The sequence below is a fragment of the Dipteris shenzhenensis genome, chromosome 1, assembly GCF_047967505.1.
Source record: "Dipteris shenzhenensis isolate YYH24624 ecotype China chromosome 1, Dip_SZ_1.0, whole genome shotgun sequence".
NCBI classification, from domain to species: domain Eukaryota; kingdom Viridiplantae; phylum Streptophyta; class Polypodiopsida; order Gleicheniales; family Dipteridaceae; genus Dipteris; species Dipteris shenzhenensis.
The window spans coordinates 41,450,741-41,474,299 of record NC_141596.1 but is presented as its reverse complement, the minus strand read 5'-3'; the positions used below and the strand labels follow the sequence as shown (position 1 = coordinate 41,474,299).

At 41.8% G+C, this 23,559-nt stretch overlaps 1 protein-coding gene across 1 annotated transcript in view; it reads right to left on the bottom strand.

Moving 5' to 3' along the window:
• LOC147905846 (trafficking protein particle complex subunit-like protein) overlaps positions 1-10,778 on the bottom strand; it is a 69,752-nt gene extending 58,974 nt beyond the window's left edge. Inside the window, exons 1-3 of the mRNA XM_087375111.1 lie at positions 10,371-10,778; positions 10,113-10,197; positions 9,707-9,837 (exon numbers count right to left, since the gene is read on the bottom strand). Coding sequence (XP_087231237.1) covers positions 9,707-9,837; positions 10,113-10,197; positions 10,371-10,636 — 482 coding nt within the window. The 5' untranslated portion in view covers positions 10,637-10,778. The remainder of the gene's footprint in view (positions 1-9,706; positions 9,838-10,112; positions 10,198-10,370) is intronic.
• Positions 10,779-23,559: the final 12,781 nt, after the last annotated feature.

Sequence of the window (23,559 nt, the reverse complement as noted above, 5' to 3'; positions counted from 1 at the left end):
TGAAGAAACAATTGCATAAGTCTTTTGACATGAAAGACTTGGGTGATGCAAATCATATTCTTGGCATGCGGATTACTCGTGACAGGTCCAAGGGACTTTTGTTTCTGTCACAGAAAGAGTACATTGACAAAGTACTGCAGCGCTTTAAAATGGAGGGGGGGAAGTCTATTAGTACCCCGTTGCCTCCACATTTAAAACTCAGCAGTAAGGACAGCCCCAGATCAGATGATGATAAGGCTGAAATGGCCAAGGTTCCGTATGCATCTGCAGTTGGATCTCTGATGTATGCCATGGTTGCCACTCGTCCGGATATTGCTTTTGCGGTGGGAGTCATCAGCAGGTATATGGCAAATCCAGGCAAGCGGCATTGGGAAGCAGTGAAAGGTGTCTTGAGGTATCTCAAAGGTACCAAAGACTTGTGCATATGCTATGGTAGGCAGGATGCATTGGTGCATGGTTTTACAGATTCAGATTATGCAGGGAATGCAGATAACCGGAAGTCTACTACCGGTTATATTTTCACATTTGCAAGAGGTGCTATATCATGGGTGTCTCGGTTGCAGAAATGCGTTGCACTGTCAACCACAGAAGCTGAATATGTTGCAGCCACTGAGGCCTGCAAGGAAGCAATATGGCTTACTCGGCTGGTGGGAGATTTGGGCATTACAGGAGATATGCCAGTTTTGCATTGTGATAGTCAGAGTGCTATCATGTTGGCAAAGAATCCGGTTTTTCATCAGAAGACCAAGCACATAGAAGTGAAATATCATTTCATCAGGGAGGTACTGGAAGACAAGCGACTTGAGCTTGTGAAAGTGCACACTGATGATAATCCTGCAGATTTGCTCACTAAGAGCTTGCCTACAGAGCGGTTTGCACATTGCCGCCACATCATGGGATTAGGATGAGACCATTCTTACTTTATGGTCTTGTATACAGTAACTGTATATTGCTGTAATTTTTATTCTTTTCTCCCCTTTAGGCACATTGGCCTTTAGGTGGGAGGTTGTTGGGGTAAAGGCACATTGCCAACCCTTCATTAAAAGATAGGACACCTATGACTGTCTTAAGACAGTCATAGGGTAAACCTAATCCTAATAGAACATAAGTGAGTTTGTGGTGTGGCTCATCATTCTTCACACCCGCACTAGAGTGTCACTCTCTCTCACTCTCACTCCCTTGCTCTCTCTTCCACTACTCTCCCCCTTTCAATGGTCATTATTGACCCAGTATTTTCTTTAGGATTCTATTATTCAATAGTTTCCATTGAGATTTGTTTATACAAGAACTCTTATGGTTTCTCATGGATTATTATGGCCAAAGCGACAAAGTTTTACAGTCATATGTCAATTATATGTCCTTTTGGAAAGGTTGAGAACCCTCCAAGTTTATGTCTAACCAGCACAGTAAATGTTTGGTAGCAAGAAGACCACTGAGAATTGGGAGCACTTGTGTAGTGAATGGAATCTATTTCAGAAAAGTTCTTTCTAAAGCCATTCCTAGAAGAGGTCCACACTACTTGGAAACAATATCAATATATCTGCAAATCACTCCATGAGAGAAGACTCGAGGGGTCAAAGAAAGGTTCCGAGAAATATACAAGGCTAAGTATCTCTTCCATGTTGATAAAGTTTGCCTTATGTTTATTTAAAGACCTAACCCTTGTATGGCAATAAAAGGAGAAAAGTGGACTGTATTCTTGAATTTGTTTCAGGAAGACACCTCTCATGAATGAGAAGTCAATGAGTAAGATATGCCCAAATATTGGCCATGTGATTTATTGCTTCCTTTTTATTAGGATTTAAAGATAGAGTTGCAGCCAAAGAAGCCGAGGGGAATATAGAGCCCTCGGAAGAAGCAATCATTAGAACCATCTCTAGTCTGGCTTGTGAAAGTCAAAGAAGAAGCAGTTAACTCCGGCGTGGATTTGCCAAGAATGAAGGACATTATGAGTATTGGATGGGAAACTTCTCTAAGTGTATCTACATACATTTTATGTTGATTCTTAGAAACAGAGAAGACTCTTCTTTATTTCTTGGGAGAAATACCAATTGGTGACATCCCCTTGGCTTCTAATCAGTTGTCCTCAACTAAAAAGCTTAACTGTAAAACTTGGGGATACCTCCTCTCTTGGCATCAATTGCCTAATATTTCTGGTACTTGGCAAGATAGCAGATAAACTTGCCTCTGGGTGCTTTTCTTCTTTGTGCGATACACAGTCTAGAGGGTTATGAGATTGACTATGGTCAAAGAAAATTGACTTTGGTTCAAGAAAATTGACTTTGGTTCACTAGAATAAGTTTTATTGCTTTTACTTTTGCTTTGCATTGATAAAAGTGAACTGTGGGGACGCCCACAAGGGACTAGGATTAGTCCAAGAACTAGGAATGCATGCATTTCGCTAACCTTTAATCGCTTAAAGTGTTGGAATTTGTTTGTGCCATGTGTAGGACCTAAGAGAGTGCAAAAAGAACCCAAGAGTGGGGAGAAAGTGTAAAAAGCAGATCCCTTAAGGCTCAAAAAGTAAAGACAAGGGGGCACCTCATTAAAAGGAGGGCCCACAAGATTAAAAGGCGCCTAAAAGCTCCAGGCACTAGATTTAGAAGGAAAAAGACCAAAAGCTTGGCTTTTTGTAAAAGTAGCTTTTAGACAACAGGCCCTAACTTTTTGCTAGGCCTAGTCTATAAAAGAAAGGCCCTTGGCCTCCCAGATTCATTCAAGATTGTACTCATACTTATGCTCTTTCATGAGCCAGTTGTACAAAGTATTATTCTATTGCAATAAAGACCTTCGGGGGGGTCTAGCCCTTATTTATGGGCCCTGGTGTTGCGCGTGCTGCGTCTCCTTCTTCTCTCCCTCTGTTCTATCTGATAGAGTGTGAGGGAGATAGAGTAGGGAGTAGAGAGACTCACTGCACACACAATAGTGGGGATAATCACAATGAGTGAGTGGTACCTCCCCAAGTACACACACATATATATGGATAAGACTAGGGTTTTTGCCCTTCACTGTAAAACCCTCTGGCTGCTGCATAAAAATTTCCTCATGTAAATCACCATGAAGAAATGCTGTTTTGACATCCATTTGGACCAAATCCATATCTGCATGTGCAACCAATGCTAATACAGTTCTGAGTGTTGTCATCTTGACAACGGGAGAGAATATCTCCTCAAAGTCAACACCATATTCCTGCTTGAACCCTTTGGCAACCAGTCTGGCTTTATGCCTTGGCTTTTCACCAGGTGTGACTTTAAGTCTATAAACCCATTTGCATGGCAGTACCTTCTTACCAGTAGGCAAGGGTACCAATTCCCAAGTGCCATTCTTGTGAAGACTGTCCATTTCAGACTTCATAGCAAGATCCCATTGAACCTTGTCTGCCCTCTGCCTAGCCTCTCTGTAGCATGAAGGCTCTCCACAATCAGTGAGCATCAAATAATCAATGCCTGGAACAAATCTTTCTGGCTGCCGCGTCTGTCTGGTTGACCTTCTAACCCAAAGACCATCATCTTGAGCTGGCTGTCCAGCCTGTTCATCACCCAGATAAGGTGGCTGTTCCATGATTCCTGGCTGCATTTGCATGTCAGGAAGATCACCTAACTGTGCCTCATCCATTGGGATGTTTTCTGCCATAACTGGCTGTCCATTAGGATCTGCTGCAGCATCATTTAATGGCTGATTATGCTGCTTTTGTGGCTGATTTACAGCCTGTCTGTGTTGCCCATGATGCCTGTCATCATCAATAGTTACTTTTAAAGGTTCCTGCTGTACAACAGGTTCCTTGAACATGATGGTTTCATCAAACACGACATCATTGCTGCGTATAAGTTTTCTGTTCTTGGGATCCCAAATCCTGTAGCCCATCTCACCTTTGTCACCGTAACCTAGGAATATGCATTTAAGAGACTTTGGATCCAGTTTAGTTCTGTCCTCCCTGCGTACATGCACATACGCGACACAACCAAAGACCCGTAGGTGTTTGTAAGACGGAGGCTTGCCCGTCCATGCTTGTTCAGGCACACCACCACATAGTCTCTTGTTTGGTGACCTGTTAATAAGGTGCACAGCTGTCTTTACAGCTTCAGCCCAAAATGTGTGGGGCAATGCAGCATGTGACAACATGGATCTGACTTTCTCTTGAATGGTCCTGAACATTTTTTCAGCTGTACCATTTTGTGGAGGATCATATGGTGCAGACAAAACCCTTTGGATACCCTTTGCCAGAATTCTTGAAATTCTTTGGACAAGTACTCTCCACCATTGTCAGATCGTAAGGCTTTCAGTTTTTTGCCTGTCTCATTTTCAACTAGTGCAACAAACTTAGTGAAAGCCTTGAACGTATCACTCTTCTTTCTGAGAGTGTAAACCCACACTTTGCGGGTGGCGTCATCTATGAATGACAGTATGTACTTTGAACCTCCTAAAGAGAGTGTAGGCATCTCACACACATCTGTATGTACTAGCTCCAAGAGCTGTAATTTCTGATTTGACCTTCTCTTATGAGGTATTTGTACTTGACGACCGTAGAGACAAAATTCACATTTCTGCAAATCTGAATATTTTAGACTCGGCAAGTAACCAAAATGAGCCAATTGCTCCATTCCCTTAATACTCATATGGCCAAGCCGGCTATGCCACAATGAAATCTTTGGCAGCTCGGTGGCATTTACATCAGAATGCGGACAATGTCCAGCATGAAGTGAGTACAAAGTATCAACCTTAGGACCCCTGGCAATAGCCATTGCCCCTTTGCTGATTTTCCATTTCTGACTTCCAAAGGTGGTATGATAACCATCGTCATCCAACAACCCTGTGGAAATCAAGTTTTTCTTCACCTCAGGAACATGCCTGACCCCTTTGAGCATTAACTGCTGGCCATTTTCAAGCACAAGCCTGACATCACCTATGCCAATGATAGAACATGCATGGTTATCACCAAGAAAGACCACTCCCTTTTGCCCTCCTGCATATCTGACAAACAGATTTCTGTAGGATGTCACATGAAAGGAAGCACCTGAATCTATAATCCAGGAAAACATATCTGATCCATCACCAGCATGAAGTGTATGAGCCTCCAGTGAAGAGGTGAAACATATCTCATGTCCACTGTCACTGTCACTAACATAAGTAACATTCAGCTCCTCTTTTTCTTTGCCCTTAGACTTGCCTTGAGCCTTGCCTTCTTTGGCTCTCTGGTCATTCTTCTTTTGAAAACACTTTTTCTCAATATGTCCCTTCTTGCCACAATAGTTGCATACAAGATCACTCTTAGAGCGGGACTTGCTCCTCTCTCTTTCTTTGTCTTTTCCACGTGTTTTGGACCTGCTGCGTGCATTCAAAGCATTTGACTTTCCAATAGCATTGTTCTTTCTGTTCATCTCTTCCTGTAGAAGAGCACTCTCCACATCTGCAAATACCAGAATGGTTTTTGAGTTGCTGGTAGAAGTCCTGAATGTGTCCCATGACTCAGGTAGAGAACATAGGATGAGTGTAGCTTTCAGCTCATCATCGAGCTTCAACCCCTGGTTGATCACCTGGCTGAATATGCTGTTAAACTCAATAATATGAGTGGACATGGCTGTCCCCTCCTTCATTTGAAGACCAACAAGCTTTTTTAGCCAGTAAGCTTTTCCCGTGGCACTTTTCTTGGCATAAGTATCCTCAAGACGTTGCCACATCTCCCACGCAGTAGGTTCATCCCTGATGCCTACAACCAGTGAATCAACAACTGTAAGCATAATGGTCGACCTGGCCAAGCCGTCCATCTTCTCCCACTGCTCATCAGTAATGTTGGAGGGCTTAACACCCTTCTCCTTTATAGGTTTGTACTGGTCCTTCTGCATCAACACATTGTAGCATTGTGTCCTCCATATGTCGTAATTTTTAGCTCCTTCGAGCTTCTTTATCTGAAACAAGGACGACACGTCACTGCTGAACTCATGGTAAAGAAAATAGAGTTTGACTCCCTGTAGTCGTGCAATTAAGCACTAGTTACTCCAAGAAAATTCCCCCGCAGCGGAAGTACGATCAGAAAATGAACTTGGTACTGTTTCAGTGGCATAAAACCGACTGAAAGTCTTTCTCCCACTTGCTGCAGAAACAGTACAGCAATCTGTTCCTGTCTTTTTTGCTGGCGAAAGTGCGGTACAGCTCCTTCAAAGTGCTCCAGAAAAATCCCAGAACTGTTTTCTGAAAAAATAGCAGTACTTTTTGACCTTTTTGACAGTGAAATCTGGTCAAACTTGCGGGTTGACAGTCCCGGACTGTCAAAAAACAGTGAATCTCTGATTGTGGATGAAGATCTCTGATTTTAGACCTCCATATGCTTCAGAAACTTCCCCCCCAACTGAATTCACAGTTTGGAAGTGAGATTGCTCAAAAGCCCTTTGAATGCATGAAGAAAATCAGAGATTTGACCTCCAATTAAAAAGATTGACCTTTGACCAAAAAAAAACTGTAAGTCAAATTTGCACTTTCAAAGCATAGTAGTGCTTTACGAGATAGCCTGATGCATGTAGAGTGCTCCCACTTGACAGATTGCCGGTCAGACTACAAAAGCCCCAAATTTGACTAAAGTCAAACTTGGTCAAAATCGACCAAATCTGTACCAAAAGTGATTGTACTTTCAGCAACAAGCTAAAGCATTTGTCCTGTGAAATGTGGATCACAATCTTCCAAAGAAATCATGCAACTGCCTGCAATCACTGCATGTGCGGGTACACACTGACAAAAGCATAAACCTCTGCCCAAGTGTCAAGCATACACACTGCAAATCTGACAATGCATACACTGTGTCAACCCTCACTGGCCAAGTGAATAACCTGTCTCAACTCTGTTTGCGGCATAAGCTAAGCCTCAGAGTTGAGTGATGCCCTGCCACAGTAGCACCTGCATACCTTTGCTGCGGTACCCCGCCTTTTGGCTGTACTTGTACGGAGATGAGTGCAGCCGTTGCTGCTTGTTCGTCTGTAACAAAAGGAGCCGGAAGAAGGGGGGGGGGCTGGTACGGACGTGCACGCTGCCCGGAGACCTTGTAGAACCACACGTATGTGCAGCTGTCTCAGCCACGGGGAGACCCGCGCGGAATGCAGCCTATGCTGCTATTCGAAGAGCAGCGTAGAAGAGGTCGGGGGCACGCGGGGCAGAGAAGGAAGAGACTGGCGGGGCTCGGCAGTACGGCCGACCCCTGTCGGCCGGCTTGGCCCTGGCCGACCTGTTGGTCGTCGCTTGCTGTGTCGGCTGTCGGCCGACTTGTGTCGTCGTCGTGCGCTATGTCGGCCCTGCTGGCCGACCTGCTGGTCGTCGCTTGCAGCAGCGCCTTTGCGCTTGCCTTGCAGCCGCGTCCGCAGCAGTGGCCTGCGCCTTGCAGCCCTTGGCTGCGACGTGCAGCCACGCCCTGGCTACGCCGCCCGCGCTCCTGCCTTGCTTGCAGCCGCTCCAGCTACACCGCCCGCGCCATCGCCTTGCTTGCAGCCGCTCCAGCTACGCCGCCCGCGCCATCGCCTTGCTTGCAGCCGCTCCAGCTACGCCGCCCGCGCCATCGCCTTGCAGCCGCGCTACCACACCCGCGCCCTCGCCCTTGGCCTGGCTATCGCGATCCGTCCGTACGGCTGTACGGACGATGTACGGCCGTACGGACTTGTCCGTACGGTAGGGTTAGGCTAGGGAGAGATGGGAGTGGAAGCGGAGGGAGAGAGCCCGTTGGCTCTGATACCAGTTGATAGAGTGTGAGGGAGATAGAGTAGGGAGTAGAGAGACTCACTGCACACACAATAGTGGGGATAATCACAATGAGTGAGTGGTACCTCCCCAAGTACACACACATATATATGGATAAGACTAGGGCCACTAAGTACCTAAGTACAATGTGTACTTAGTGTACTTAGTAGTACTAGATTAATACTGTTACAAGGGTGGCCAGTGCCTTTACCCCAACACTATCGCGAAGAATCTGTGAGATAAGTGGTGCAATTCTGATTTTCAGATCTCGGTTTGTGTTCTCCAGTTGCTATCGCGAAGTTCTTCTGAAATATTACAAATATGGAAGTAGCAATCTCTGATCTTTCTCTCCATCTCTCAGTTCGTTTTGATTCCTAGAAGAAATCTACTGCTGCTCCTCGTCAGGTGAAGCTATTAGATGCTGTTTTCCCTGTTATCTATTACATTCGAAATCTATCTTGGTGATTATCTGCTGTGAATCAAAGATCCAGGCTGTGTTTCTACCAGCAGTGATTCGTGTTTAGGGTTTCAAAGCTGAATACAGATTCGTTTTAGGGTTTTAAGTCCGGTTCAGGAGACCGACCGACCCGAGGTGTCACCCTCAATGTCGCCCACCACATACAGAGATCTCAGAGACCACGCCCCCCGCCACCGTGAGAGACAGCCCGACATCTACAGATAAGCAACATCTTTGCGTCATATCGGAGAGATACCACAACTCCCGGATATGTCATCGGAGCTTTCGCACTGCCTACTGGGACCTCTTGAGAGCCTCAAACCCCAGGGAGTGTATTTCTCTTTTTCGAGATTTGAGTTTTTTAGATCATTAGCTTAGCATAGCACTCAGCTAGGGCCTTAGCGAGCCCTTTGCTTCAGCCCATGATGGCTTGTATGAGTTGTTATGCTGATCGTACTTTGTTTCATAGGCCTGTGAGGCCTCCCAATGACATTAATACAACTCTCTCTCTCTCTCTCTCTCTCTCTCTCTCTCTCCAGTTACCATTCCATGCTTCCATAGTTAGTATTTAGGATGGGCACAACTAGTAAGACTATCTTAGACACCTTGCTTGTCACACTGTTATCAGAGCTTCAACAATTTTCCCTGAGGTTGTGAGAGCAGAAGGGGGGTAGGGAAGGAAGCAAGGGGGGACATGCAAGGTGTCTTCTATCTCAGGTAACTTGTCCATGATTTCGCTTCATCCCTCAGTGTTGGTGGGAGATCCGCAGGATCCAAGTAGCACAGGGATATTTATTTTACTAGGATTTCTTATACATACATGCATGAGTGAATATGAGAGACATCGAGGAGGCTATCTCTTCCCATGTTAAGGTATATGTTTTCTTGTATCCAATTGGTCATCCTAAGTAGAAATCAGAATCTCATCTCGTTTCCAAAATCACATCGTTAAGAATTCAGCTGAAGCACTCTCTCCCCAAATTAACATAAACAGTTAGATATACCGTTAATAAACAGTTTCCTATATTCCCCTTGGCCTCCACAGACGTAATAAATCTTTCTCCCTCCCTTCTTATTTCATGCTCCATCCATCTTAAGGCCTGTCTATGGTGCATTTTTCATCTGGCTTCAAAAATGAGGCTGTAACTTGTCAAATCCACAGATTAACTATGCAAAAAGAGAAAGGAGTGGGGGGGAGTAACTCTGCAGAAAGAGATTGTTGCAGAACTGGATAAACTCAAAATTGCAAAATGGAAGTCAAATTGCAGGAGTAAAGTCGACTAATCATATGTCAGATGCATAACAGACCAGTTTAGTGGACCATGGAGGGTGGAAGCCTGCTCATACAAATTCAAACAACGGCCATTTATTGCCAGGTTAAAGCCAAACAAGTCCCAGCCCTGTGTTCTCAGTCGAATGGGCAGCGTCACAAATCCTTGCGTTATAGCTAAGGACCTTTTATTCTAGGATAGAAGAAATCCACAGCAGAGAACGCTACAAACGTGGTTGAGATGGCAATGCAACTCTTACGTGTGTGGCCCAAGTTCTTTGATGTCGTGTTCGATTATGAAATCGTAGCGCCCACCTCCTTTGATAAAATCCATGGGGGACTTGGAGTTATCAGCCAGAACAATCCTTTGACGTTCTGTTTGAATCTCAGCCTGAATAACGATAAACTTGAGCTCATCTTCAGAATACAAAATAGTAAAAGAGGACAAGTTTAGGACAGGGTTGTATACCTCAAATGAATAAAAAATAAACAAGAGAACAGAAGCTTCGAATGCACAAAACTACAGTACATGTTTTATCTAGAGTGACAATTAAAATAAATCTTAGCAACTTTTAAAACTTTGGACAAGTAAATGTTTTATCTAGAGCGACAACTAAATTAAGCTTAGCAACTTTTGCTGTTTGTATCTGTTAGAGAAGCTTCAACCTTGATGGCAACGTCTCCAACGTCATAACGTGTATGATTTGCCACACTAATATAGCTGCAGAACGTCTCCCCCAGATAAATAGAGCTGCAGAAGGAGAATACAGAATTTGATCAAAACAAGCTCGAAATCGACCAAGCAAGGAAATTTTCCAATTGTAATGGATATGTACAGCTGAATTAAGCACAATAAAAATTCCAGATAAAACCGAATTGTCAGAAGAATTGGAATTGAAGGCCAAAACAAAGATAGATCTTCACCCGAAAGTTTGTGGAAGAACAAGAAGACCTGACAAGCCCATTGCGTCAGAAGGGTCCTCCAATTCAAATCTCCTCCAATAACCTTCTTCTCGAGCACGATCTTTGGAAAGTACACGGGCAAGATCGTGGGCAGACTGAGCATTCTCCAGAAAGTCTTCTCCGACCATGAGATCCACGGGATCCACGCGGAGTGGCAGATCAACTTGGAAGGAAGGCTTGCAGAGACGCATGACTCTGAAGGCAAGGGAATGCCCACCTGTATTCATTCTGTTTGGAAGCGTGTGACTGTGGGAGATCTACACAGCAGGAGGAGGATACCAGACCCCTTGAACAAATTCATTCACTCATGAGCTTAAGATAGCAACATTAGCAAGATAAATACTCATAAGCAAGGAAGAAGCCATAATACTAGGGAACGTGCCCCAATAGCACTTTCTCTCGACTGAGCACTTTCCACGAGGGAATGCGTCTCAATGTGACCCGGATGCGCATGGAATCGGTACGCATCGGAAGGCGGCATCCTCCTCAAGGACGTGGCTACTGGGAGGAGGCTGGTTTCATCGGTTGTTGCCAACAACCGTCGATTTTTGGCCCGCTGTCGACAGCTTGGGGAGGGAGCTGCCATGTGGTGAACGGCGATATGGGTGCATGCTCGGTGGAGGTGGACTAGTGGCACATGTGTCAGAGAGGGGAAGTGTGAGTTGTTCACGTGGTGTTTTCGTGTTGGTCAGCTAGTCAATGTTAGTGTTGGTCAGCCTCGTCAGTGTCTGCTTCAGTCGGCCCTACAAAAAAAAAATCCCCATTCAATTGCAAAGGCTATCTTTACTTGATCTTCCAGTGCTATTTAAATTCGTTTGGAGCCCACTAAATCCATCCCACAAGATGTAGATATCAAATTATGTGACCCTTTCTAACATTGTTTCAATCAGCAGAAGGGGATAATGATCTTTGATTGTGGTGGCATTTACATTTTGTAGGTTTACACAATTTGAGGCTGGACAATTAGCACTATGACAATTTAATACCCAATCAATGTGCCTCTAGTACCTTTTATGATTCTTAATAGACTAAAGTGCCATAGTTTAGATCAAGAATCATTTAATCAGACAAATGAACTTTGAGTAGAAAGACACTACCAGAGTTGGTGTTGTCAATCGAGTAATTGTGACTATATCAAGTTCCTATGGCAAATCAAGCAATTATTGTTGACAAAGGCAAATAAAAAGGGCATACTAGTGCACACCAGTCAAGGTCAAGTAAAGGTAGTCTTGTGAATATAGTGAAACTTAGAGAACAATAAAGTAGGAAGCCTTAAGGTCACATTAGAATGATAGAACCAGTGAGAGATAGAGAAAGAAACCATGTGTTTTATAAACTCCTATCATCATTGTTCTTGTGAATTATTTTTCTTGTATAGTATTGCTAATCTCTCAAATATATTGTCATGTAAATCTTATACATGAAGGGGCTTTAGGAGGTAAAATGCTTTAGTCAACTTATGAGACGTCAAGTATCTAGTCAATTATGATGTCGGAAGTGTACCAAGATAACACAATTAGGACTACCCAACCTACTTCGCAAGACGTCAAATCAATTATGCATAACTACCACACTAAGTAAGAAGAAATAGCAATGGTCTATTTTCAGCATCCTATACTATGTAACGTGTGTGCGATGTCAATTAAAAGAGAAATGTGTTCCATAAAGGACAAGCATGGCAATATTGTTTGCATTTCCACACACAAATGAACTAGGTAAATTTAAATTCAAAACACATTACTTATGAAATTGTACCTTGCACTCATGGATTATGAATAAAGTCCTATGGATTGACATCCGGCCTTTCATTATTGCCAGTGACCATGCTTTGCTATGCGATGACAATATCCAATTATGAGCCCTCTTCATCAAATCGTTCAAAGCCTTCTACAAGCATCAACCTTTTGGTCTCTGTCATGCCTCCATGTACCAAGTAGACGATAAGTTTAGGCACTATTTACTAGCAAAGGGTTTTTTCTTCTACACTAATTATCAAGACTTGGTATATTTGGTTAACCGACCTTGCAGTATAGGTAGAATAACCAAGTGGCTTCTATTGTTAGAGCGATTTAAATTCAAGATTGTGGTGAGTAAAGGGGCACAATAGTATATTGCAGATCATATGTCCCACGTGAGGACTTATGCTTCACTCTTTTAAATAGATGAAGTTCTCTAATGTTGTAAAAATATCATAGGATATCTCAAGGTAGAAAGACCACCCCTACACCTAAGGTCTCTTAATTGCTCGAAAATTGATCCTAAACTGTAACATTCCAAGTCATCAAGACCATGGGTAATCGTTTACTGCCAATCCTATTGCTACATATTAGTGTTTTGATCCATTTGCTTAGCTTAGCTTTTCCCTTCATTGCCTAAACTGACTCATGCTTAGGAGGACCTTGTTTAACATCTTCACCTGAAACCTTCTCTGAATCCCTATCTTGCTTTCAAGCTTGGTCCTCTTTCTTCGGGATTCCTTCGAAGAAGCCACTTCTTCCTTACCTTTCTTATTGGAAACCTTCTCACTTTTACAAGTCTCCTTGACTTCTCTACCCGTGCGAGACTGATCATCAGAACTTTTTTGTGACTCATCACTTTGAGGCATCTTCCCTTGATCATTGAGCTTTGACGACAGTTTTGTATTCTTTTCTGAAAACCTTTTGAGAAATGGGGGATTGATTATGTGGGACGTATATATCAATCACAAAAGGCATTCAAGCCTAATACGTAATTGTTGCCACAAATTATTCCACAAAATGGGTGAAGGAAATGAGAAAAGTAAATGCCAAAAACACCACAAAGCTTCTCTTTGAGCAAGTGATCATTTAACATGGTTGTTGATTAAAGATTGTATTTGATAGGCTTCATGATATTCCACTAGTGCCATCCATTGAAGCATATCCACCAATGGATCATGGTATATTATCTAAAAGGGAATGGACATGCAAACTCACCAATGAGGTCTTGTGAAATATACTTACCAAGGCAATGGAACTTGAAAGAGTAGATTGGGATGAATAGCTTAATGTGGCCTTCCTGACTTCTACGGTAATAGTCAAGGTTAGCATAACATTCACACCTTTTCAATTTGTGTATGGCCACGAAGCAATGACTCCACTAGAACTCATAATACCTAGTTTGAAAATGGCCATAGAAGAATTATTTGGACATAATAAATCCCTAATGAGAAGATTATATTTACTATATAGACATACTAATCCCAAGAAAAGGGGGCCTCTCATGCCATGATAACAAAAATGAGAAGACACAAATCATGGTTTGATAGGAATATAAAAGATATTGGATAGGGCAATTAGTAGTGTCATAAAATGCTAAGGTTCACAAGGAAAATTGGAGTATTTAAGACAAGGACCTTGCATAGGGAAGAAGTTTACTCTTATTAGTATAGGATTGCTTGAGATATTGGATGGATTTTGATTCACTTCCATGATGTGAATGACAATAAAGCAAGTGATACCCTGATGCTTCACATCCATCAACAACCAATCAAAGGATTTGGAAGCACGGAGTTCTTTTATTACATAATTAGACACATAAGGATTGTCACACAAGCAACACAAGTTTTTGAAGACGTAGTTACAATAGGATGGATGATAAACTGGCTAAAATTTAAAATCATGATATGGCTTATTTAGCATAACATGTGCATAAGTTGAGTGGTGTACAAACATTGCACAGAGCATATAACGAAGGTCCACATGAAGGATTGAGCATCACAGACTCACAACAAATAATTATTCACAAATGTCATGTCCTTAAAAGGAGGCATATGAGACTGTAATTGTCAATAGATAGCCTCAAAGGAAGGATTTAAGTCAGAACATCTCATTTCTAATGAAGGTCTTCAATTTTCCTATACTAAGAGAAAAGTATCCAACTCTAAGGAAAAACAAGACCAAGTTTTTTTAGATTTGACATCTATTTCCTCTAGGAGTAAAACTAACAAATGAAGGGTTGTTTCACAAAGACATCAAGGACAAGACTTATTGAAGCAACATCAATGAAGTTGTCCTTGGTGACAAATACAAAGAAAATGAAATACAATTACATCCAACTACAAACCCTAGCCATATTATCAAAATAATAATGTATGGTTAGCTCATAGTTAATCACAACGCATGGCCAAAATTATTTCGAAGGGGGCCATGACAACATGCTACCAATTCAAAACTTTGCCCACATCTCCTATCATCCATCATAGAGTCATAGTGTGAACAATGAAAAGCCTCTTTGGCAACTAGCTCAATCCAATGCAATACAATTACATCCAACTATAAATCCTAGCTATTTTGTCAAAAAAGAAGCTGGGCTATCTCGTGGGTAGTCAAAAACCATAGCCAAAATTCTTTCAAAGGAAGCCAGGACAACGTTCTACCAATTCAAAACTTTGCCCAAGAGACACCCATCCTTTCAAATCGTTTGGCATTATGCTTCATAGTTCTAGCAAATAATAGAAACGTTTAACAATCTAAGCTTGGAGGAACAAGAAAGGCAAAGTATCCTAGTGGTCTAGAAAATCCTTCAAGTTGCTAAAAGAGAACTTCAAAACGAAAGTCAAGTTGGAAATAAAAGATTTGAGAATATATGTATGCAACAATCGCTAGAACAAACCAACAAAGTACAACCACAACCACAACAAGTTTGCAAGAAGAACACGTTGAGCTATAAATAGCAACAATAGCTAAACAAATGGCAGACCATCTCAAAAGGAGCTACAATGTTGTATGAGACTCAAGAATTGAAACTCACCATATTGAAATGAATCATAGCCAGCTTAAAAAAATAAGCAAGATTCAATAGATAGCATCAAAGAAGTAAAGAGAGATAAAAGGCCAAGGATGGTCAAACACAAATGCATAGGAATCCAAATTGGAAGAGAAGCACATGAACAAATTTACAACTATTAGCAGAACATGTTATAGGGAAAATAGAGATGCATATAAACCATTATACAAGAAATATAAGGAAAAGAGTCAAGAATTATAGAATTAAAACGTATCCAAATCATATTCGATGGGCACGATACTTAGAAAAGGACTCAAAAAAGGTAAAATTGACACGAGTGCAAGGTATTGTGCCCATCCAATATGTGTGTACTTGAATAACACACCTTAAATACTATTTTTTGGCGGTTGTGCATAATACTTGATGTGCCCATCGGGTATGAGTTCATTTGAATACACACCTCAGATACTATTCTTTGATAATTGTGCATAACACTTGATGAAAAATGGGGTTTGTGGCGCGTTTGACCATCCAAAGCATATCTAATGGACACAATATTTTTCATGCGCCTCTAATTAGATTAGATTAGCACGTGTACAAAGCATCGTTCCCATCGGCTATGAGAGCATTCGAATAATACACCTCAAATACTATTTTTTGGTGGTTGTGCATAACACTTAGTGAAAAACGGAGTTTGTGGCATGCTTGACCATCCAAAGCAAATATGATGGGCATGATATTTTTCATGCAACTCAATATAGATTGTATTGATGTGTATGCAAAGTATCATTCCCATTAGGTATGAGTGCATTTGAATGACACACCTCAGATACATTTTATGGCAATTGTGCATAACACTTGGTGAAAAATGGGATTTTTGGACTTCGACCATCTAGAGCATATATGATGGGCACGATACTTTGCACACAGATCAACATAGGTTGTATTGACACACATGCAAAGTATCATGCCCATCAAGTGTGTGCACATTTGAATAACACACCCAAAGCAGGTTTTTTTACGGTTGTGCATGACACTTAGTGAAAAATCCACTTTGTGGCGAGTTTGACTATCCAAAGCATATCCGATGACGATACTTGGCACAGGACTCAAAAAAGGTTAAAGTTACATGAGTGCAAGATAGTGTGCCCATCCGGTATGTGCACATTTAAATAACACACCTCAAATACTATTTTTTGAGAGTTGTGCATAATACTTGATGAAAAAGTGGATTTGTGCTAACTTTGATCATCCAAAGCATATCCGATGGGCACAATACTTTGCACTCACCTCAAAATAGGTTGTATTGACATGTGTGAAAAGTATCGTGCCCATTAGGTATGAGTGCTTTTAAATAACACACCTCAGATACTATTCTTTGGCCAGTGTCTATTTTCAGTAGCGGTCATTGCCTTGAGGTCGTGATTTTCAGGCTTACTCTTTGCAGATCACTCTTGTTGTAGTTTGAGCCGTGTGCGCTAATTCGTGGTTTGCATTGGGTTACATTGGAAGCTTTATTGGCCATTTGGATGCATTGTGGTCCTTGTTGGATGTGCTAGTAGGCCCAAATTACCTTGTGGGATGCTATATTGATGGATGTTTAGCACATGGGTACTATTTTTTTCTGACGGGTAGCTTTGACACATTGCAGTTGATGCATTGGTTGTGCTTACATTTTCTTGACGAAGTCTTTGGCCTACATTCTTGTTATTACTTTCAAGGGTACCGAGGCAACTTGGCCTTGCTCTATGCTTTAATAGATGAAGGCTAGCACTTTTAGGCGGTGCGGCTGGCATTGCTGGCTGTCTAAGTGGGCAGTCTTTGAACAAATGTTCAACACGGCGCCCAACACACATAGTTGCTAGGGCATTCGGGTTTGGAAACACTTGGGTGAGTTTCCTATAAGGGCATTCCTTAAAGAGATGGTTCTAGAACATGACATTTAAAACACTACACCATGGGATTTGTCATCCCCTTGTAAGGACACTCACTTACCTTGTGTTCCCTTGCACACGTATAACATTGTATCGAGGGCTTGCTAAGATATTCATGTCCCTATCCCTTTGCAGTATAGGGATTGTTTGGTATATGGGGACATGTTGGTCATCCTATAAAAGGTAATGGCTTAAAATACTAGGACGTACACTACCTTCCTCATAGGAAGGGTACTAAAGGAGCCCTTGATCAAACACTGTCTCCTCCTAGTCACTCGACAACTCTTCCTCTAGCACTTGATTTATAGGTGTTATGCATGGTGGTGGTGGTTGAGGGCCTAGGACTGCTGGCAATGGTAATGGGACATTTTGCACCCTATATTGGTCCTAGTGGGTGGCCATTGCACCTGGTGCCACCATCTGAGCTTATTTGGAAGGATTTGGGGGCACAGTGAGAGATCGTTCAGGGTGGTATTGGTATGCAGTCTGGGGTACCACTCGCAAGTATCTACATTGTGAAGTGTCAGAATTACCCCATCTAACACAGTGGGCACAATAAAGTGCTCACATTCTTGCTCGTAAGAGCGGACACTCATTGGTAGGATGGTTTCTCATACACATCCCACATCATACATTCTCTTCTTGGAAACAAATGGGGGTTGTTGGTATCCTTGGATGGTCTGACCTTCCATTGTTGGCCCAGTTGACTCACTAGATTAGCAGCCAACTCTCCCATATCGATGCCTTTTAGGCATTTGTCTGCTTCTTTGGCAAGCTTCACTGTGAATATAAGTCATTTTGATCTGTGTTGAAGAACCACCTGCGAGACCGAGCAAATCTAGAAGAAATCATAAAGAAGTTGAAGGTTTGAAGCAGCTAGATCCTAGAAAAGTTCACGTATAACTCACAGACGGAGCTATTGAAGGTCCACTCAAGCTTTAATCGATGAACCATAGCTCAGGTGATAGCCTGCGAGTGATTCTTTTTAGGTCAACCGCCTTCAGCTGCCCTGAGCTTTAGGTCATAGATGATTTCTCTTGTTTCATCTTTATTTGTTTTCGTTTCACACAAAGATCATGCCTTTGATAAATTCCAAGAATTCAAAGATCTTGTGGAAACTTAAAGTGGCAAATGCATGAAATGCCTATATTTTGAGAATGGTGGTGAGAGTACCAAAATCATTGCTTTAGCAAGTTTTGCCTGGATCCTGGACTCGACCATGAGTTAACAATCTCGTTCGCACTCGAACAAAATGGCAAAACTGAAGTCAAGTATTGCCTAACCATGGAGATTATAAGGTGCATGCTGCACCACGCAGGTACACCCAAGTTCCATTGGGTTGAAATTGCTACTATTGCGGTTTACTTGATTAATCACATTCAATCAACCTTTCTAGGATTAACCACACCATATGAACTCTAGCATTTCAGGATTAGTGCACTTGCCCATAGACCAACACCCAAACCTCAAGTGAAAATCCCCCCAATGCCTAATGTGGTTTTAAGATTGATTAAGAAGGGTTCTAATTATTCCATCATGATTTTTAAGTGTGCTTTTTGGGCTTTTAAAACTAGTGATGCCTTGTTGACTCACAACTTAACACTACCTTCATGTGAGTGTAAATTGTCAAAGGGTGCAAGCTGACCTAAGTTAATCAAGGGCACTTACTAGAACTTGAGAATGCTTAAGATGGATCCATCAGGGGAATTCTTCTATGCATGGAAGAAAAAGGTTTATTTATAACAAACATAGAAACTAGAAACTCCATCTCCATCCTTAACATATGGAAGCATGACTAGTTATAGCATTGAATTCCTCAAGCCATGTATCTATACTACTCGAAGCACTAAGTTCTTTGATCCATACTCTCCATCAAGTTGCAATTGCAACATGACTTTTAGCAAACTAAACCCTCTAAGAAGAGGAAGCTATGGGTTTTCAGAGGGAGCAAGGGCACCTAACAATGACATGTTACCAGCTTTGTAAGGTTTCAATCCATTCCATTGTCCAAGGAAGCTGATTTGAAATTGCATTTGGTTAATGCACGACAACCTCACTATGGAGGACCATGTTGTGTGTGACACTTTGGAAGTGGCCTCACGTTTCTTCTTTTGAGCCTTATATTTCATATTGTCACCAAGGAGAATGGCTACCTTATGGTGTAGAGCTTGAAGGATGTGGGACGCGTGGAAAATAAATGATCATGGGGTTCAGCATCTACCAATACAATGAGCAAGCGTGGGAGGAGATTCATGTCACTCATTCTCTCATGAGGCTCACAATGGGAGTTAAAGTGTTTAATTTGGGCTATATAGTCTTAAGGAACTCGTGGTCTTTCTGCTTCACCTCATACAGTTAGTTAAGTGGGATCCATTTGGGGCCATTGGGAGCAAACCCTACAATGAAGGCTTTGCGTAGTGTCTCCCATTAATCTTTTCTTCTTGTCCAAGAGCCCTAAACCATTGCCCCGCCTTGCCATCTAGGGTAAGTCCAAAGGAATTGACCCTTTCCAAATCACCTGGAGCATCGAATGTTTTGCATATCTGCTCAAAGCGCTCTACACGGGTGACCAGATCACCTTCTCCTAAAAGCTTGGTCATTAATTTGGAGATGACAATTGGTCTACTCCTTGAGGAATTTAGGTCCCTTGGTAGCACTAGGGGTGGAGTGGCCCCCTTCCTAGCGCTTCCACTCGGATGTGCATTTCCTCATCGGATAAAACTATTTGGGGCACTGGTTGGGCCGTTTGTGGAAGCTGCGTAGGTATAGGCCTAGTAGGATACATTGGCAACCTTATAACTGGCCTGTTGGGTCGTGGGGCTAGTGTCCACTGGTTGGTGGGTATCGATGCCTGAGCTGAGGGTCCTACCCCTCCATACATAGGTGTTGGCATTTGGGGATGGGAAGGCCCAGCTCCTTGTGTGGGTAACCTACTTGGCATCTGCATGGTGACTCCTTGCATAGGCCTATAAGGGAGGGCCTAGAAAGGCACATTGCTCATGGGTTATGGCCAAGCTACAAAAGCAAGTGGTACTTGGAAGGTTGGGGGCCTATAAAGGGATATGCTCACAAGAGCTCATAATTTATTCTCATTGTAGTCTATATAATAATGCGATATGATCTATTATTAATCATATGTGCTATCATCCTTCGATCTTACATCCAACTTGGTTATCTTTGCTGACTCCAAATGTTCCCTCACATCAAGGACATGCATCAAGAGAGAGGAATGTTGTAAGAATGTAGATTGAAGTAAACATATCTAGGGCAAGAAAGGGTGAACAAGAAATTATAAATATGTCTATAATAATACATAATAAAATTATTATAATCACACATAGTGTAGGTGGGGAGATGCCATGCTTCCTTTCCCAAATAATTATATCCAAGGGAAGGGGACCTTCCCTGGGCATCGCGTTTGAGAACAGCACATATATTAGAGTCTAGTAGCATCTCAAAAGAGTCTCATGAATGGATAAGAGATAGGCATATCACTTGAATATCAATAGTTTTATTTGTATTGCACAGTCACTTCACTAGAAGTTTGGCATGGAAGAAATGGTCACCAACCACAAGCCCATTCCTTTCAAAGAGAAGCAGGAGGCTCGATTGTCATTTTTCCTCTCCTTGTGTTCACAAGTGTCAGTTGTTGCCGCTTCTAACAAGAAGCTTGTCCAACATCTGCACATGCGCATTCGACAACCAAATTAAAAAGTCAAGGATTTCCATTATCTCTCTCTCTCTCAAGCAACACAATTTCCTATGCTGCTTTGATCTACAGTGAAATGGTGTCGAGCTTCCTTGAGGCTTCCTTCAATTGACATACATTTTTGCCCTTAGCACATGATTTTAATAAGTGGGGAATCACTTCTTGTTGTCAACAAACTTCGCATAGCATACCAAAATCTGTAAATATATTGTGTGGAACTTTATTTTCTTGAGTTCCATAGCATTTGATTTGATCTTGGAATGCTTCTGATTGCAACTATTTTTTCCAATGAGTCTTTGGATTAGAACTCCTTTTTACTCTATTTTGACTCTGCTGGGGAGAATTTCAATAGGGTTGAAGATTCAAAACTCTAAAGTAGAAACACAAGCTGCACACCATTGAAAATTTTTCACTTTGCACTCCAATGTCCTAGTGTAGTCAACTGTGACTTTCAACATCTCCTCCTTGCTTAATTTCAAGGGACGTTAGTACATGAAAACCATATATAGCACGTGCGTTCAAGGGGGATTTATAAAACCCCCTACTTACATATATTTGAGGTTTAGATATACCCCTTATGTACCCCTTATACATATGTATATTTCTTGTAACTCCACAAAATGAAAAACCCCCGTGTTGAACTCATGTGCTATCTTACATAATTCTGGACCCCTCCCCAAGTCTTAATTTTCCTGCCAACTACATTATAGTTCCACCAGTTATCAAAATCAGTTTACACGATGCAGATCTTACTTCTGCAAGACTATGATTTTGTCATCACCAGTAAGATGAATCAAATTTCTGATGCCCTCTCAAGAGTCTTTTATCAGTCTGTCTAGATCACTTGAAATTCATCTTCCAACTCTCGGTTTCTTGTAGCATCACGTACTCCACTTTCGGTCCCGATCGCTGATTCGTCAATTCCTTCCTTAGATGATCTAAAGATCCTTTAGTCCCAAGGAAAAAAAATATCAAGTCTGATATCCAAAATTAGGTTTGGTACATGTCAGTCAAATTTCCAAGTCTATGATGGCTTTCTTTATTTTCACAAACCACCATTTCAACCTAGGTTGTATGTCCCACAAGTAGTTCAGCATTTGTGCTTAAAGTCATTTCACGATGATATTTTCAGAGGTCATCTAGGTTTCATAAAGGTTTTAGAAAGACTTAGAACTAAGTTTTATTGGCCAAAGATGAGGTTATCTGTCCACCACTACCTTCAGTCATGTCCAACCTGTCAAATGTTCAAGCCAACAACAAGGAAGCTGGTTGGAGATATGTAGTTGATTACAGCTTCAGAGCCATTTGAATTGGTTGCTTATGATATTTCAGGACCTTTTCCAACTTTAGCATTAGGCAATGCATACATCATAGTCTTGATAGATTATGTGACCAGATGGGTGATTGTGAAACCACTAGCATCTGCAAGAGCAGCAGACATAGCAAGTTTTTTGATTGATAATGTCATTCTGCAACATGGCTATCCAAAATTCATAATGTCTGATCAAGGTTCTAACTTCAAATCAGAAGTAATGCAAATCATGGGTGGCATAGCTTCTCAACATTAAGTAGCAATTCACTAGTTTGTAACATCTAGATTACAATGGTTTAACAAAAAGGTTGAATAGAGCTATCAAGTTAATGTTAGCCATGCACATTGATCCAGATCACAAGAATTGGGATGCCTCATTACCATACATTCTAGAAGCAAATACAACATTGCAAGTATCTAAACAGATAAGTCCATTTGAATCACTATTTGGTAGACCACCTCAGTTTCTAGTAGAAGTAGGATCCACACACATTTCAAAAATTAAAAATCGAGACGCAGTCCGGTGGTCAAATTTCTTGCAGCAGGCTTTGCAGTTCATTTGACAAAATGCAGCTTCTCATATGAAGAAAGTACAGGATAGACAAAAGAGGCACTATGACGAATGACACAACTACATGTAGTATCAGTTGGGAGATCTGGTGATGCTGTATTTCCTACAAGGAAAAAGGGTCTAGCTAAAAAGTTCTTACCCTATCAAGTGACAAGCAAAGTAGAAAGAACAACTTCTTCATTGTTGCTACGATGTGCACCAACCAAGAAAACTCAGACAACAGCTCATATCTCATGAATGAAGCCGTTCCATTCCAAGGCGACCATGACCATTTCTTCAAGAGGGGGAGTAGATGTGACTGGGATTGCCACATAGATTTGAGCTGGCACTGCCACATAGATCTTAGCCCCGCCACGTGTAGGCCATGCGGATGCTTGGTAAATGGACTAGAGGTCTAGATGTAATTCAGCCCTAAAGACTTAGCCTTAGAGCCATGGATTGTAACCGAATTCAAATGTAATAAAGGAAGAACAAAGACCCTTAATCAGGGCACGCTTGGCTATCTCTGATCTTGTGTTTTCTCTTTCTTATCATGTGCCTTGTCTATGTGTTACGCTATTATCACAATTACATTGCACATAGTTGTTCGATGTGATCGTAGATCAGCTCCGCTCTACAACATTAAGATTGTAGTCAAGGTTTGTGAAATTTGCTTTGAACAGAATATTAGGAAGTTTTCAAATTATTTGGGACTTCCCAATATGGTTAAGATTTGGCCACATGGTTGAATCTGAATCCATTACTTGAAAGTGGAATCCATCCTAAACACCATATTAGGGATCCTCTTAAGTCCCAATTTCAAATAAGGGTTCAAGTTTTGGCCACACGGTCAAATCTTAACACTTTACTTAAAAGTGGGACTTTGGAGATTCCCAAAT